A 19,288-nucleotide genomic window follows, 5' to 3' on the forward strand; every position below is an offset into this window, starting at 1 on the left:
TTCCACCACCACCACCGCCACCGCTACCTACGCCACCACCACACTACTGCCACCGTCGCCGCCGCCGCCTTCTTCCAATACCACTACAGCTTTCTACCGCCAATGCCACCATTTATTTAAAGAAAATTATAAAAGAATGTCATTTTGTTAATTTAATTTATTTGCTACTAGAGGGATATTTTGGAGAATTCAATTTGAAATTTATTCCATTCTAAATTTTAAATTGGTCCAACCAAACACTAGAATAGTTATTATCATTCCATTCTTACACATTTCATATTTACAACCAAATAATAGAATGAAAATGATCATTCCATTCTATTCCCATTCTCATTCCATTTCATTCATGCATATCAAACGCATCAGTGTATTAACATTTTCTCTTCTACATCATTGTTATAGGGTAAAAGCCAACAAGTTTTGAAAATTATATAAAAATAAAGTTTATAATTAAAATGATACTTATGATATTATAAAATAAAGAATGATGTATTAATGAGTTTAGGTTCTTCTTGTTATTTTCTTTGAAAAGTAAAGAAAGTGGAGTGCAAATGTAAAAATTTCGAAAAAACAGAAAAAAGAAAAAAAGCAAAAGTTGAAAAGTGGAAAGAGCCTCCTAAAAAATATTTATTTAATTATTTAAAAAACATAAAATAATTAAATAAATACTTATGGTGTTTATGTGTCCCTTTCCTCGGTGACTTTTTTAGGGAAAACTACACATAGGTAAAATTAGGAGCCATAAATAACAAATTGATCAGTTTTAAAAGTTAATTTTCTATTTTGATTGGATTAAGCATAATAATTACAAATACATCAATATTTATTGCTCAGGTTCAAAATATCCTCACAATCTTATTTCAAAATCCCAAAATATCCTACTTAAAATTATATAATTTCAATATAATAAAATAAATAATTAAAAATTAGTTTAACCAACGAATACTAATTCTCTATCACTTACCTTCGTCGTCAATCAACCACCAATGTCCAGGGCATTACCCACTTCGTAGGTCTTCTAGGTCCCCCTCCCTCTCTCTCTTCACACCACATATAAATATAAATATGTCATATTTTTGTTCAAGAGTTTCAAATCTAGGACTCTGTAGGCTTTAGAAGTATGTTATATCTTATAAATTTAGGGTTATTGCATAAGGTTATCAATTTGGCATCTCAAAATTTATTGTGATTTTTTATAATTGATTGAAGAAGGAACAACAACTAGCGACCTCTGAATAAGAAAAAAGAAATGCAGGTGGATATTTCAATACTTCATTACCTACTGCTAGGATATGAAATCCTTAATAAATCCCGTTTTGTCATCTTCTAATATATTAACAATAATAATAGTTTTTTTTAGGTAACAATTGAAAAATCTTCTATGTGATATACCATCACTTCCATAGTAAGCTTGTAGAGCTTCCCTTTTCAATTCTTACCTTTCAGATCAGATGATATCAATTCCAAAGGGTAATCCAATGGCGATGGACGATGAAGAGAAGAGATGGAGAATTTTTATTTGCTAGTTAAACTAAATTTTAATTATTTATTTTAATATTTGAAATTAGATAATTTTAAGAAGGATATTTTTGTATTTTGTAATAAGAGTGTGAGGCCATCTCGGACCTTAGTAATAATTTTTGATGCATTTGTAATTATTTTGTTTAATTCAATCAATGTGAAAAATTAACTTTTAAAATTAATCAATTTGTTATTTAAAGTTCTTAATACTACTTATATGTAGTTTTTTCATTTTTTTATACGTGGAACGGTGGGAGTGGGACGTATCCATGTAACTAACATGGGTGAAAGTGGAATTTCTCCCTCCTAGTTTATTGACCATTATCCCCCCTCCCTCTCCCTATCTAACCTATATAATACACAGTCTCTCTTCCCTCCACCACGGCCACGGCCACTGCCACTGCCACTGCCACTGCCACCATGGAGCGACATACCAATATACCAGATTCACAAGCATGGAATAAAATCCGCTAACATCTTATTATTGTCCCGGATGGTGACCCCTTAAATGTTGAAAACCTTAAGACACAAACTGGCATTAGCAGAGACATGCACATGTTTTATGAAAGCTATGAATTTAAATCAAAATTTTGCTGTATAGTGAAAGCGTTCATTATTTTAATCCAGAGCTTTTGCTTGGATTCATACAATATAATATATATTTATTATCTTACCCACCCTAAAAATAGAGAAAAGGTTTGTTATGTTATGCACACCAACTATTTGTGGAATTGACGAGAGGTCAACGTCAACGTCAACGTCAACGTCAACCAGCGACTCGGAAGTTTCGACCCCGTTTCACAGAGCAAGGCATGCTTTATTGACTGATACAAAGCAAAGAATTTTGATTCCTTCTTTCATCTTTGCTCTGTGTTTTCCAAGAATGTCCAAAAGATACTCTGCTTCTCTCGTACTTCACACCCCAACTTCACTTTAAGGTTGACAATCAAAAACAAAAACACAAGATTGGGAAGAAAACCCAATTCAAATCCTCTTGATTTTCAGTGATCGAATTGGGTATTTCTTTCCCTGCAGAGGAAACCTATCATATAGATGGCGGATGCTGCTTTGGGAGTAGCATTTGATAGATTATTGAGAGCTGTTCTTGATGTCAAAGACAGAGCCAGCAACTTCAAGCCCATCCTCGACGAACTCAATTCAAGACTGAGGTTACTCGAACCAACTGTAGGTGAAATTGTGAGGTTGGAGAGAATATTGGACAATCCGGAGGCAGAAATCAATATGTTTACGGATCAGTTGACACAGGCCGCGGAGCTGGTCGACAAGTGCTCGAAAGTCCAGTGGTGGAATTACAAAGCGAAGGTTCACTACTCGACGAAGCTCAAAGAATTCGATGAGAAGCTTGTGAAATTCTTTCAGACCAATGGGCAAGCTCTGCTGGTAAGAGATATCATGAGTATTCGGGCGAGATTGGAAGGAAAGCTGAATGAGTTTGTAGGTTCGTGTGAAGCTCCGGAAGCTCCGAAATTTACTGTTGGGTTGGATGTGCCTCTTCAAGAATTGAGGGGGAGGTTGCTAGAAGATGGTGCACCTGTGGTTGTGCTTTCGGCTCCTGGAGGATCCGGGAAGACTACCTTGGCGAAAAAGCTCTGTCACGATGTTGAAATTAAAGGTATCATTATAAGGATTCTCTCTTTGTTTTATGTCAAATTTAATTTGGTAAATTTCACGTGCATTAGGAACCAGTGGTGCATTTGGATGACTCAATGTTTTTCGTAATGAAAGGTTGATGATGTTAGACTCTAGGTAGGGGAGATATATTTTATTAGGATCTTGTCCAGTAATAATTCTTGTCAATTGTTATTTGTTATCCACACTTGTAAAGATCTTGAAATTTGACATATGCATCTTGTTGGAGCCTAAATCTAAATTTAAGTTATACTCCTTAAAAAACTGGTAATGCCTCTGTTGAAATGAGACATAATAGTTTACAAACTGGTAATGCATTGATGTGCCTGTATTTAATTGGGCCGTGCTAGTTAAATTTATCTAAAACCCTTTAAATCTATGTCATGAATGAATCTTTGGAAGTTGGCACATTGATTTGGATTAAGTGGTTATGTAGTTTCTGCTGGGGCACACACTTGTTTGATTCACCATGAATTGGTCATTCTTTTATTCTTAAATTGGTTTTTAACTGCAAAAGATAAAGTTGTTGACAAACTTCCCAATCTTTGGTGCAGAACTTTTATGTATGAATTTTCTAAAACTTATAAGATATTTTACTTCGTCTTTCTAGCTGATTTTACATCGCCATCTTTTGACAGACAAATTTAAGGACAATATTTTCTTTCTCACGGTTTCCAAGACACCCATTCTTAGGGTCATTGTTCAGACTATGTTTCAACACAAGTCTTATACAGTGCCTGAGTTTCAAAACGATGAAGACGCAATCAACAAACTAGAGATCTTGTTGAAGCAAATACGATCAGGTCCTATATTGTTGGTCTTGGATGATGTGTGGACTGAATCAGAATCCCTTATTGAGAAGTTCATGTTCCAAATACCAGGATACAGAATATTGGTTACATCAAGATCTGAATTTCGAAGATTTGGTTCTACATATAAATTGGAACTATTGAGTGATCGAGATGCCATGGCCCTTTTTTGTCACTCGGCATTTCCGCAAGGTGGGAGCATGAATGTGCCGGAGGATCTTGTCCACGAGGTAGAATACATACACTTGTTTTTGTTGTTACTCATCTGTTAAAATCACACGTTTTCACATACAGATGTGCAGTTATGCTTGCATTTTTTACTATTGTATCGCCAATATTTACACAAAACTTATCTAAAAGTATTTTTCTTTTCTGCAACTATTGATTGGTTAAATTCATTTAATAGAAGATCAAGAAGTAGAGCCTCTTGTTACTTGTCTGCAAATCTGCATTAGTTACATCCACTTAAGTGAAGATCAAGAAGTAGAGCTTGTATTTACTTATCTGCAATTATGCATTACTTTGCTTTCGTTGCAAAAACTGAAACTGATTTAGTTTCCCACATCAAATTGAAGATAGTGAGAGGCTGTAGGAAATTCCCGCTCGCCCTTATAGTGGTTGGTGGATCACTCTATGGAGAACCAGAGGTGATCTGGAGAGATACACTGGAGCAATGGTCTGAAGGACAATCCATTTTTGATTTTGACGGTGATTTGCTTACTTGTCTCAAAACTAGCATAGATGCCTTGGACAAAAAGTATCATATCAAGGAGTGTTTCCTGGACCTAGGTTCATTTCCTGAAGATCAAAGGATCCCTGCCACGACTCTTATGGATATATGGGTGGAACTGTACAACCTGGATGAAGACGGTAGACGTGCCCTTGCCAACATCCACAAACTAGCCTCCCGAAATTTGGTTAATCTTGTGTTTACAAGGTAATCCCCGTTTATCTATTGTAATCCCCATTTATCTATTGTAGTTCCCGTTTATCTAGATATTGGGAGGGATGTAGTGGAAATAGTCCTAAACTAACATTTTGTATTATTTGCAAAATTTGGCTGGTCTCAGACTTGAACATGTGGTCTTACTTTATATCTCAACTTGCTGTTAGCTACAGTAACTAATAATGTCCTTGGCTCATTAGACATGCTAGCAATCAACTTATTGTTATTGTTAGGTTGAATTACCCTGACCTCCCTAATTTTAGAGTAGCCATAAAATAAACTTTTTGCTACTGTTAAGGTAAAAAAATGAGGGCAAACTTTTTGCTACTGTGAATTACCCGTTAATTTCCTTAACAGTAGCCATAAAAGTACCTTGTTGCCCTCTTTTTTTTTATAAGAAGAATTGCTCATCAAAAGAATATAAAATTACTTCTCTACCCTTGTGCCTCTAAAATTCTAAAACCCATTTTGACAAAAATCACCTTTCTCCTATAATCACCACCGTGACACCACCACAACAACAGCCACCAAACTACAATGATCGCCACATCCGTCACCACCACCACTATTGTCCTCTCACTAAATAGACCCATCCCATAGTTTTTTTACTCTCTCACTAGGAAAATGAAGTTTTTCATCTCTCTTCTCCCTGATCATGAAGCCTCGTGTCTTTGAAAATGGAAGGAGAAATCAGCACAGTAGATACTATTGATGAAGAATGTGGTTAAACAAGTTTATTTATAAATTTATTCTTTATGCTTTCAAAATTACAAAATTACAACGCCATCAAGATTTCTGTTATGTAAGAGGAAGCGCATGCTCCTCGATTGATGATTTCTTTGATCTTTTGGATGCTATTGGTCCTCAGGTCTTTTTTCTTCCTGTATTAGGGACGTGTTCCCCTTTTGAACGCTTTTACTTATAAAAAAAATTACAAGATTTAGTACAAACCCATTTTTCGAGCATTAGTGTACTTGTTTGTATTTCTCATTCAAAATTGTTTCTTTCGCCCATATTGTTTGCATTTGCATACAGATATATACACACACATCAACATAAACACACAAGGGATAATGAACCAACACACACAACCAAACACCAAAAAGGCTTCTCAGCTTCTCTGCCGTCATAGAAATCAACAGGACCTTCTCCAAATCCTCGTTCTCTTCTTGCTTCACCATACCCAGATCTATCTTTTGAAACCATGAAAATTGATAATCATAATCAAACTAGATATTCGATTTAATGGGACTTGAGGAAAACCCAAGGAAATTTGACATTTGAAGCAATTTGGGGAGAGGGTTACAGATCAAGGGGGTGATGGTGGTGATTGAATGGTGGAGGCGGGTTGAGAGAGAGAGAGGTGGAAATTCTGATCCACAAAAGGGAGAGGAAATAAAGGAAAAGGGTGGTGGACGGTGGGGTGGCGATGGGAGTTGGTGGATAGTTTGGGCTGTGTTATACTCCCTGTCCCAAAAAAAGGTCTCTTTGGGGAATATAACTTTTTAAGAGTGTAATTTTTTTATGTTTTTTATTATAGTGGTATGAAATGAATTTCCTAATATGCCCTTCTAAAATTGTCTTGACATTTTTTTTTACTGGGACACTTATTTCAAGACGAGGGTAAATTAGGAATATTAAAAATATAGTGCATTGAATTTTGAACTAGGACACTTATTTTGGGACAGCCAAAAAAAGAAAGGCGGAGACTTTTTTTGGGACATAGGGAGTACAAAATTTCCAATTACGGAGTCTAAGTTTATACATATAAATATATACACACTGATATATATGATAATATGGTAGAGAAGACAATTTTTTTATAATATATATATATATATATCCATTTAAAATTATTTGAAACGGTGACTTGATCTTTTTACTTCACTTATTTCTTAAGGCTAGTTTCGGCATTTAAAAAATATTTCACTATCATATTTAACAGCTAACTAATCTGAGGGGTGGTGAGAGAAATTATATCAAACCTCAAGGGAGGTTGACCATACTATTTCAAATAGTTTCATCTGAGAGATATTTCTACAAACCTAAGGGGAGGTCGGAGTAATTCACCCTTATTATTATTATCAGTTTTTGCCAAACTGGAGTAGGAATGGCACTATGCTATTTGCTATTACTGCATGCCTAAAAATTGAATTTATTCATAAGCAATCTGTTTTACTCTCTATTCACAGGGAGGATGCAAGTGAGATTGATGGGTATAATGAGCATTTTGTCACGCAGCATGATCTGCTCAGAGATCTGGCTATTCACCAGAGCAGCCAAGAGTGCATAGAACAGAGGAAAAGATTATTTATGAACATTAGAGGAGATGACCTCTCCAAGTGGTCCTTTGAACATATGGAGCCATTTCATACCCGCCTTTTGTCTATCTCTACAGGTTTGATTATCTTATGTTTTCAATTTGAAACCCCCTAGACAATATTGTATTTATTTCTTTTCCCCCAATTCACAATACGTGCAATATTGCTTGCAGATGAAACATTCTCCTCAAGCTGGAGCAGCATGCTTTTACCTGAAAAAACATTCTCCTCAAGCTGGTTCAGTTTTTCAAATATATGCAAATCATTACTTTACCGAAAATACAAGCAACTACCTGAAGTTGAAGTTTTAATATTGAACTTCCGGACAAGGAATTACAGCCTGCCCAAATTCATGGAGAAAATGGATCAACTGAAGGTTCTCATCATCACAAATTATGGTTTCTGGCCAGCTGAACTAAGCGATTTTCAGCTACTTGGTTTTTTATCCAGTCTAAAGAGAATCAAACTAGAGCATGTTTCAATTTCTTTCCTCAGTGAATCCACATTACAGTTCAGGAATTTGCAGAAGATTTCCTTGATTATGTGTAAAATTGGTGAGACCTTTCAGAACTGTACCTTCGAGTTCTCCCATATGTTCCCAAATCTTGTGGAGATTAACATTCACTGTTGCAGTGATCTAGTGGAACTGCCTGATAGGCTCTGTGATATTATCTGCCTTAAGAAGCTCAGCATCACTAAATGTCATGACCTGGATGCACTTCCAGAAAGACTTGGATGGCTAACAAATTTAGAAGTGCTGCGGCTTCATTCCAGTACAGGGCTGTTAGGGTTGCCAGACTCAGTTGGAAGCCTCCATAAATTAAGGTTCCTTGACATATCGAACTGCCTTAGCATAAGCAAATTGCCAAAGCGTATAGGTGAGCTGTGTGATCTGGAAAAGCTCCAGATGAGAGGCTGTGGAGTGCATCAGTTGCCGCCATCAGTAAAGGATCTTGGGCAATTAAAGGATGTGATATGTGATGAAGACACTGCCGATCTTTGGGAACCTTTTAAGATTCATCTCAACAATCTAAAGACAACTGTGATTAAAGAAGAGAAAAATTTAAACTGGCTTCCCAGTCTCCACCATTGAGAAACCTTAGTTTGAGAAAAATGGTGTGAACCTTAGGTATGTTTATTTGTATTCATTTTCTTCTTCTGAAGCAAGAAATATACAGAGTGGAAAAAAAATATAAATACAACCCATTCTACTGCCACTGATAAGACATTCAATTGCAATTATAACATTACATTTCTGCCAAAGTTTTGATCCAATTATTACTGCCACTGTTCAAAGCATCGCCACTTCCGTCAACCCTCACTAAATTGCTGCGTCCCACTAATACTACCATTGCAATTTGACAGCTGACATTCAACCCACAATAATATGATTGTGCCTTTGCCAGATCCACTCCATTTGGGCAGCTTTGCCGCTTCTGCCTCTGCTTTCACTTCACCTGCACTGTCAAAATTCAAAGTGAAACACTACTAACTACCTATGTTTGCATGTTGGGAAACACCATTGCTTCTTATCATTGCGTGATTTCCTTGATATTGCCCATACATGTTAGCTACGATAGTAATGATAAGTGACTTCTGTAACAATGTTGATGCCTCAGGTTTCAAAAATGGATTTTGGCTATGTAGTCTGCTTGGGAATCTGTTACTTTTTTGTGGATAAGTAATTGGATTTGAACAGCTCTTGAAGTATTATTATTGTTGTTGTTGCTGTTATTATTATTTTTTATATGGGTAAATTAGTCATACAACCAACTCACAAATACATGCACAATAACCTTAACGAGATTTGAATCCTCAATCTTTCATTTGAAAAGGAGGAGATACAACGTGAGCTATCCCGTGAATTACAGTAAAAAGTATTATTGTATTTCATTCATGTGGTTTTCTTTGACAGCACCACCATCACATGCTTCGCTTCTTAATTTGAAATTTAGAGAATGCAACTTACTCGAATAGGATGTTACTGTAATTCGCTTCTTATTTTATGTATTGTAAAGCATAAAACGGAAGCGAAGAGATAAATAAAACAAATAGAACACACAGATATTACGTGGTTCAACCACTAGAGCCTACATCTACGACACAAAGAGCCCAAAGGGCTACATCACTTTTAAAATACTCTCTCAATTCATGTACAATACAATGGTTGGGGCTCCTTTATATTGGAGAAGAAATTATGAGAATAGAAAGAATTAGAAAATAGGAAACAAGGAGGATTTTTCTCTACTTATTCCTCTAGTAACACCAAATCTTCAATAATAGGAAACAATATCAATTACTGAAAGATTTCTCCACTGATTCTTCCATTAAATCTTCAAAACTCCCCCTCAAGTTGGAGCTTGAATGCCCAACTTGCCATTGAGATGACGAGTAACAACAAGTGTGAATGATGAAGAGAGAGGAGAGAAGACGAAAAACAATGCTACCGAACACACTGACAGCCCAAACAAGTCAACAAAAAACTACTGAAGACACGGCAAAGGCGAGGACAATGCTACCGAACACACTGGCAGCCTAAACAAGTCAATGAAAATTGTCGGAGACACGGCAAAGACGAAAACAATGCTACCGAACACACCGGCAGCTCAAACAAGTCAATAAGAAACTACCGGAGACACGGCAAAGGCGAAAAACATTCCTGCCGAACAAATCGGCAGCCCAAACAAGTGACAAATAGTACCGAGAAACCCTTAGCAGCATTTCAGATGGGAAGGGAATACCCCAAAATAGGGGTCCAAACCTAGGAAGAGAAATTAGGCTCTAATCATGTCTTCAAGCATAAAACGGAAGCGAAGAGATAAATAAAACAAGTGGAACACACAGATATTACGTCGTTCAGCCACTAGGGTCTACATCCACAGCACAAAAAGCCCAAAAGGCTACATCTTTTTTATAATACTCTCTCAATTCATATACAATACAATGGTGGAGGCTCCTTTATATAGGAGAAGAAATTATGAGAATGTAAAGAATTAGAAAATAGGAAACAAGGAGAAATTTTCTCCACTGATTCCTATAGTAACCCCAAATCTTCAATAATAGGAAACAACTTCAATTACTTAAAGATTTTCCCACTGATTCCTTCATTAAATCTTCAATAGTTTCAGATTATTTGTACATATCTCAAGACTAATATGTTAATTTGAAATCGTTCTTCTTTGAATTAGACTGAACCATGATTGATTACACGTTACTCCTCCTCTAGAAAGTATCCAACTCTCCTACTACTATTTTTCCTCCACCGTTGCAGTTGGGAATTTGCCTTTTGCTTTATTTAAGTTGTCACTGTTTGCTAATTTAGAGCCAGTCTTTTTTCCTTTACACTCCACTTGAAAGGTTGTGATGTAAAACTGATGCTTAGGAGAATTGTCACTTTTTCCTTATGTTGTGGAACTTCGCCATTTCTGCTTTCTTGTGGTCCGTTGTGAATATTGTAGCTGATCATATGATTTAAAACCATGTCATATTTGTTGATCAATAATATACTCATGAAAAACCATATCATATTTGTTGATTAATAATATACTCATTTTTGAAATACCCCAAGTCAGTCTTACCAGCTCCCTTATGTCTTCTCCTTGATCCCATCTTATTCAACACAATATCCATCTAATCCGATTTGAGTTAGAATCTATAGTTCTTGCCAGATTGGTAAAGCTGATTGACTTTGCTTACATGATAGAGCATTTAAGCAAAGTCACGGCAAAGGCGAGGACAATGCTACCAAACACACTGGCAGCCTAAACAAGTCAATGAAAATTGTCGGAGACACGGCAAAGACGAAAACAATGCTACCGAACACACCGGCAGCTCAAACAAGTCAATAAGAAACTACCGGAGACACGGCAAAGGCGAAAAACATTCCTGCCGAACAAATCGGCAGCCCAAACAAGTGACAAATAGTACCGAGAAACCCTTAGCAGCATTTCAGATGGGAAGGGAATACCCCAAAATAGGGGTCCAAACCTAGGAAGAGAAATTAGGCTCTAATCATGTCTTCAAGCATAAAACGGAAGCGAAGAGATAAATAAAACAAGTGGAACACACAGATATTACGTCGTTCAGCCACTAGGGTCTACATCCACAGCACAAAAAGCCCAAAAGGCTACATTTTTTTTATAATACTCTCTCAATTCATATACAATACAATGGTGGAGGCTCCTTTATATAGGAGAAGAAATTATGAGAATGTAAAGAATTAGAAAATAGGAAACAAGGAGAAATTTTCTCCACTGATTCCTATAGTAACCCCAAATCTTCAATAATAGGAAACAACTTCAATTACTTAAAGATTTTCCCACTGATTCCTCCATTAAATCTTCAATAGTTTCAGATTATTTGTACATATCTCAAGACTAATATGTTAAATTGATATCGTTCTTCTTTGAATTAGACTGAACCATGATTGATTACACGTTACTCCTCCTCTAGAAAGTATCCAACTCTCCTACTACTATTTTTCCTCCACCGTTGCAGTTGGGAATTTGCCTTTTGCTTTATTTAAGTTGTCACTGTTTGCTAATTTAGAGCCAGTCTTTTTTCCTTTACACTCCACTTGAAAGGTTGTGATGTAAAACTGATGCTTAGGAGAATTGTCACTTTTTCCTTATGTTGTGGAACTTCGCCATTTCTGCTTTCTTGTGGTCCGTTGTGAATATTGTAGCTGATCATATGATTTAAAACCATGTCATATTTGTTGATCAATAATATACTCATGAAAAACCATATCATATTTGTTGATTAATAATATACTCATTTTTGAAATACCCCAAGTCAGTCTTACCAGCTCCCTTATGTCTTCTCCTTGATCCCATCTTATTCAACACAATATCCATCTAATCCGATTTGAGTTAGAATCTATAGTTCTTGCCAGATTGGTAAAGCTGATTGACTTTGCTTACATGATAGAGCATTTAATTAGGATCCTGTTGAAATTGCTATAATACGGATTAGAGCAGTAGAGTATATATGTCATAATATTGAAAAAGTAATCTGCATCGTACTTATATATATATATATATATATGTCTTAATAGATGTAAGAAATATCTTGAATTAATACTTAATTTATATGCATCTTGATGATTAGCCTTAAGACATAACTTAACAAACTAAATTGCATCTTATGTTTAAAGATATGTGTTCTGCAAGGTGCGTGGATTATAGAATGTGTTCCGGCTTTCTGGGTATACCATGATTGTACATGAATATATTGATGGTTCTATAGGTGAGAAAATGTATAAGCATGAATAAATGTAGCATGTAATTGTGAGAAAACCAAGTTAAGGAGTATGGTTTGGTAAGATTCAATTAATGGTTTCTTGTTATATATATTACGGGTGGACTATAATACTTCGCGGGGAAACCATGGCCAAAGCCTTGTTGAGAAACCAAGTGATTGCTGATGTGTTAGATGAGTGTATATGTTTTAAGTTGGATTTATGAAGATATTAGTATACTGGAATTATATAGATATATGTGTATGCATATGAAAACATGAACTTAGTTGCCATGGCCAAACCCCTTAATTGTTAGACATAACTAGGTGTATTCTTGAAGAGTTCTTTGTGAATTTTGAAGATTTTTATTCTGTTTTAGAAGTGAAATTAAAACCCATGATTTGGATAGATCAAATGTAGAGTTCAAAATATGTGTGTGTGTATATATACACACACACATCTATATAATCCAAGAACTCTAACAACCCATAAGTCCCAACATAAACCTTGGAATTTTTGGACATTAGACTTGAATTGATGAATACCCCTATATTTAATTTGATGTTCAAGCTTGAAACTGAAGTGGGAGAGCTTGGAAGAACTGTCAATGATTTGAATTAGGGATTTGGGCATGCTGGATGTGTGAAAGAGGAAGAGGATGAAATTACCAATTACAGTGAAGCCCACAAGTGCGAGTCGTGCATGACCCAGGTTGAGTCGGTCCCTTTCAATATTAAAAAGTATTTTTTATTGATTTAAGTATGAAAAATTAGAGAAAAATATAAAAAAGTTACATAAAATATCAAAATTAGTATGTGAAGTAAATAATCATAATATATGGAATAAATGATTTAGAGGGACTTTAGGTCCATTTGTAAATTAATTTCTCTAAAAAGTGGTCCTTAGAGTACTTAATTGAGAGTATAGAATAGTAAAATAAAATTAATTAATGATTTCTTACTATGTTTGGATAAAACTATTTGTGGATAAAATTTTAATAAATGAAGTGAGATTAGAGTAATCTTACACAAATTCGTAAATTTGAAAGTGTAAATGATATATATATATATATATATATATATATATATATATACTGATAATTGAAGTTTTAATAATTCTTCAAAGTATGTAATGGATGTTGGATATGTTCTCTACATATTATCGAGTATCACATGTGTGGTTGAATGTGCTTCTCGGCCGAGAGATTGAATGTATTAACATGTATAAGGAACTAAAGAGAATAAAAGTTTAACAAATGTTAAGATTTACCTTTAACAGTTAATCAATAGACTTATTTCATAATATGTTGAACCAAGATGCAAATTATACTAGTAACGCATGCACATTAGATCATATGATATATGTTTATTAATATATCGTACAATTGTTATTGAGGTATGGTACGAGTTTATTTGTTGAGAGCTATGATTTTGCTGAGCTGTGACACATTTTCTTTTCAATGTTCCAGGTAAGGCACCGATGGAGTTGGATTGAGATTTCAGGGGATGCTCGTCATATTTGCTTTGTTCTTGCTTCTTTGATTATAGTATGAGAAACTTGATTTGTGAGGACTAATGTAATTATGGACTTGTGTTTTCACAATTATGTAATTATGAAATTGTGTTTTTCCTGTCATTGTTATTGAGGATGTTTTGAGGTGAGGAATAATGTAATTATGTGCTTGTGTTTTTCCTCTTATTGTTATTGAGAGTGTTTTGAAAACCCATATGTTGATCTTGATTAAATTTAGTTATTTTAAACTAATCATTTCATTTGATATTTTGTAATGGATGGTGAATCTAATGAAATTGGTCATACAGGTCTAATCTGACAGATATTGAAGTAAACGTAACATTCTTCACTTATCACTGAATCTTGAACACATAAATTTAAAAAATTTATCAAAAAATTTCCATTTACGACTAACACGGTAAATTTTAACTCAAAAATTTTCAGTACCTATTTTACTATTTTATTAAACCTTCTCTTTGTTAACTAGTTCTCTTTGTAATAAATTGTAATATTCATGCTTGTAAACATCACATTTTCGATTAAGGGGTTAAGATACTCTAAATCCATTCCAAGGTTGAAATTGAATTACTTTTAGTAATTTCTGTTCAATCAATCAAGGCCCATTTAGGGTTTTCAGCTTTACTAATTTCGATTTAGAGTCCCAAAGACTCCAAAACCACTCTAAAGGTATATTTTGATTATTTTTTAACATTTCAAATAATTTACATTGTTTAATTGTGGAGTCGATATCCAATTGAATATTAAAGTTTTTGGATCCTTGAATTTGATTCCAATTAAGACCGAAATACCATAAATTCCCATAAAACCCAATCAAAAGGTTCAGAACAGCATTTTATATATTTTTTTTTCTATTTTTCTTTTCAGGCAAACAGCAAGACAACAGAAAACACAACAAATTACAAATCAAATGAAACATTCCGATAAGCCCGTTGAAATATCTCCTCCAGAATAAACTCCAATAATGAGTCCACGTGAGCTTTAGAGAGTTTTGCTATAGCACGGGCTAACTCATTGTCAAGTTGATTCACATGACTAATTCAATTTCACCCAGGCCCACCCGATTGGCCTAATTTTGTTCAAAATTAGGATTTTGAAGTCCAAATCGCTCATTCTCACCATTATTATATTGACACTTCCATGGTAAAATTCCAGCCATTTTACCTAAACGCACCTAAAATCCACCACCGATTGGGCTATTTTGAGATTGTCGATCCGATCCAAATTGTCAAAAAAGGGTTCTAGGTCCAAATATAATCAAAATTGGATCGTATCGCTTAAAATTGAATAAAAATGCAAAAATATAGGTTATTATCCACGAAAAGTGCGGATTAGGCTCGAAAAAATGAGAAGAGTGCAAAATGTTATACCCTGAGGTGTGACACACTGTATTGCAGCCCACATATAGGCATGCAATGAGATTGTTTGCTACAATTTCAAAGATTTTTTAAAACTACGTAGTTTTTGGGTTCTCTTAATTACGATTGACCCAAAACTTCTATGAGCAGTCCATTCCTTCACAAGAATTCAGACGAGCCTCATATTTGCAATCTCAAAGTTTTCTGAGCCTCGAACTGTCTCCAAAGGTATCCAACCAGCACTCGTCTTTTCCTTCTACTTTTAATTTTTGATTTTAAAAAAAAAAAAAAAGTTGACATAAAACTCCCTAAGCATCTAATTTATTACAAAGTGATGTTATTATGACAAAAAAATAATCTTAATATAAATTTAAGAAAATTGTTTCTTTTAATATAAAATTAAAAATACAATTAACTCATTCGACATAGTGGTCTTAATTTTTTTTTTTTAAACTTTTTTAATGGTGCGTCTATTAGAAAATGAAAATACATTGGAATGATTTTTAAAATTTTATTAATTTTTATTTTTAAAAAACTAAACTTTAAAAACAATTTGAAAATTACACACCATTTAAGTGATGTTATAATGACAAAAATATCCTTCAATATAAATTTAAGAAAATTTAGGATTACTTTAAAATGATTTTCATTTTAGGTTTTTCTTTCCTTTTATTTTTTAAAAATAAAATTATAAGAAAATTTTGTAAAATTGTATTGTGGTATTTTCATTTTCTTATAGACACAATTTTTTTTAATAACACTATGCAAAATGAGTTATTTTTATTAATTTTAATTTAATATTAAGGGGTACAATTTTTTTAAATTTGTATTAAGGGCTATTTTAATCATTATTATAACACCACTTTGCAATAAATTGGCTTGTTAGGAGGGTTTTATGTCAATTTTTTCTCAAGTGGGTTTCTTGCCAAAAATTTAAATTAGAGAGGAATTTTATGCAATTTGACCTATTAATTAATAATTTTTGTATGAATATTTTGCTATTTAGACAAAATTGCCGCTCCATTATCAAATTTATTAGAACTCTTGAACTATTGAGTCGTCAACCAAATAACATCTTAAAATATGACAAAAAAAAAAAAAAAAAAAAAAAAATTAAACCACAACATGCTCTCTGCATCATAATGACCATTTAGTCTCCATTAATTTAATACAAAAATGGCTAGAGAGTTTGTAGTGTTAGGAAAACACGAAATAACGACCCACTATTTTATAATCTACCTCCTTTTTAAATTTTAATAAAAAAGTATTTTTGTCATTTCAATATACAACCCATCAAGATTTGGCATTATTAATTTATTTTTCACCCGGACAACTAAAAACAAAGAACCCACAACACACCAAAAGCATCCGAAAAATAAATTTTTTATTTGCTTTTGTTAGTTTAGGGGTGTGTTTGATAGTTCAAGGAGAAAAATAGTAAATTCAGTGATATGAGGATGTTTTTGTAAAATTATATACATATACAAAGATGCAATTACATTCTTCACACCCAAACTCTAGTAAGAATGGACAATCATTTGAAGATCCGTTAACCCAATTCCTCTTTGAGATAATTCACACCCTTCATCATTTGCTTTTGCTAATAAAATTTCCGACATCCAAAAATTTTGGACTGGAGTTGTAGCCCTAGATACAACATATTTATTTATTAGTCTTAGCAAACTCGAGAAAAAAAATTCAAAAATAGATTGGATTTGAATTGAGTAATTGGAATGGAATAGAATTAAAAATTAACTGGTTGAGCCTGAATTGTAGCCCTAACTTAGATGGTGTAGAATTCTTTTATTTTTTATTTTTGTAACTATGTAAAATAGTAATAGAGGATTAAAAAATAATCACTTTTTAAATTTTCTATTAAAAATATTTTGTTCCCTTGCCACGAAAAGAAAAAAGGAAAAAATTATAATAAAATCAGAATATTGATAGGCGTGTATTTATGGATTTGTAGTTATCAAATACACTCCATATCAAGATAAAATGTCTATAACCATTTAACTAAAAATGTCTAATGGCAAGTAAGGTCGAACTACGCAGTCAAGATGAGTTTCTATTTTCGAACAAGAGATTTAAAAACATTGATTTTGAGGTTTTTCACGAATTATGAAAATGAAATTATAACTTCAAAACATTAAACTCTTAAATGAGAATAAAACTTGTGAAAATAACTTGCATTAAATTAGAGAAAGCTTTAAGAAAAATTACATAAGTAAATAAACTCTCAATGAAAAATACAACTATTTCTAACTATCTATTTTTTATCTCTAACGTCTAGCTCCTTCTGACTCCAGAGTCGGCTATTTATAGCCAAAATTGTGTATCCACAACTGTTGCCTTCTGATCAGTATTAACTTCTCCGACTTCTTTCTTCCTTCACGCCACCTCGCTACACCTTACTTTGACCACTTCTATATTTACTTCACATTTTCTTCCTTTCTTTGTTGACTCTTCTTTCCTTTATTTCCTTTTTTTTTTTTTTCTTCTTTCTCTCTCCTCATTTCTCTCTCATCATCATTCCCTTTTTCTTTTATTTTCTTCTTTCTCTCTCCTCCTTTTCTAGCTTCTTCACGTGGCTTCTTTCTTTTTTCTTTCAAAATATATATACAATATATATATATATATATATATATATATATATATTTTGAAAAGAAAAAAGAAAAAAATTATAATAAAATCAGCATATAAATTCGAAGCCGAACTTATTTTAATAGTATATTTACTTTTTAATGTGTGCGTATATAATTAATTTACTTGAAATTTTCTGTCGTGAAAATTACACATATATTATAGAAATATATAAAGAACAATACAAACTTGAGAAAATTTAGGATTACTTTAAAATGATTTTCATTTTAGGTTTTTCTTTCCTTTTAATTTTTAAAAATAAAATTATAAGAAAATTTTGTAAAATTGTATCAAGGTATTTTCATTTTTTATAGAGGCAATTTTTTTTAATAACACTATGCCAAATGAGTTATTTTTATTAATTTTAATTTAATATTAAGGGGTACAATTTTATTAAATTTGTACTAAGGGCTATTTTAATCATTATTATAACATCAATTTGCAATAAATTGGCTTGTTAGGAGGGTTTTATGTTAATTTTTTCTCAAGTGGGTTTCTTGCCAAAAATTGAAATTAGAGAGGAATTTAATGCAATTTGACCTATTAATTAATAATTTTTGTATGAATATTTTGCTATTTAGACAAAATTGCCGCTCCATTATCAAATTTGTTAGAACTCTTGAACTATTAAGTCGTTAACCAAATAACATCTTAAACTATGATCAAAAAAAAATTTTCCTAAACCACAACATGTTCTCTGCATCATAATGACCATTTAGTCTCCATTAATTTAATACAAAATGACTAGAGAGTTTGGCTGCAGTGTCAGGAAAACACGAAATAACGACCCACTATTGTATTAACAGCTAATGTATTATAATGATGGAAATTATTATTGAAATAATATTTCTCATAAATATAATTTAGCTACTAGAATAATATTTATATTAAATTATCATTAATATGATTTAATTATATTTTTATTAAAATATTCAAAACAGTTTCGACTCTAAACTATTCTAGTGTATAGAGTTGTTGAATCAGTAAAAAAATAGAGAAGGTTCTGAAATTCTAAAATTTTCATTTTACTTTATAGAGTGTGTATTATTAGGAAATTTCGATCCCAATATTTTCGCATGAATTTTCCCATCGGTACATCGGAGTTCGCCAACTTCTCTAATTAACATCCACGAAAAAACAACAAAGCTTTTGAAATTCTAAAATATTGTTTTAGCTTGACACATACTTTACACCCGAACTTTATTGAAGAGTTGACAAAAAAAAAAAAAAAAACACACACACACACACAAAAAAATAATAAATAAATAAAT

The 19,288-nt window shown here is 33.1% G+C and overlaps 1 protein-coding gene across 1 annotated transcript; it reads left to right on the forward strand.

Annotated features, from left to right (window-relative positions):
• The first annotated feature begins 1,910 nt into the window (after window positions 1–1,910).
• On the forward strand, window positions 1,911–14,182 carry LOC132266816 (probable disease resistance protein At5g66900). The gene is made up of 6 exons (XM_059767798.1): window positions 1,911–3,154; window positions 3,810–4,210; window positions 4,556–4,917; window positions 7,119–7,324; window positions 7,421–8,376; window positions 13,955–14,182. Exons 1-5 carry the CDS (start codon window positions 2,575–2,577, stop codon window positions 8,338–8,340), a joined length of 2,469 nt encoding a protein of 822 aa, XP_059623781.1. The 5' UTR covers window positions 1,911–2,574; the 3' UTR covers window positions 8,341–8,376; window positions 13,955–14,182.
• Window positions 14,183–19,288: the final 5,106 nt, after the last annotated feature.

This window comes from Cornus florida, unplaced genomic scaffold (genome assembly GCF_030987335.1).
Source record: "Cornus florida cultivar Cherokee Brave unplaced genomic scaffold, ASM3098733v1 CherokeeBrave_3.0.0_Hap2_Chr07, whole genome shotgun sequence".
Classification (NCBI taxonomy): domain Eukaryota; kingdom Viridiplantae; phylum Streptophyta; class Magnoliopsida; order Cornales; family Cornaceae; genus Cornus; species Cornus florida.

What these genes read in the sequence shown, in the direction of transcription:
- LOC132266816 (XM_059767798.1), top strand. Translation starts at nt 2,575, where the DNA reads ATGGCGGATGCTGCTTTGGGAGTAGCATTTGATAGATTATTGAGAGCT. An exon ending in TCACGATGTTGAAATTAAAG is followed by an intron (nt 3,155 to 3,809) that starts GTATCATTATAA and finishes ATCTTTTGACAG; the next exon opens with ACAAATTTAAGGACAATATT. An exon ending in GTTAATCTTGTGTTTACAAG is followed by an intron (nt 4,918 to 7,118) that starts GTAATCCCCGTT and finishes CTCTATTCACAG; the next exon opens with GGAGGATGCAAGTGAGATTG.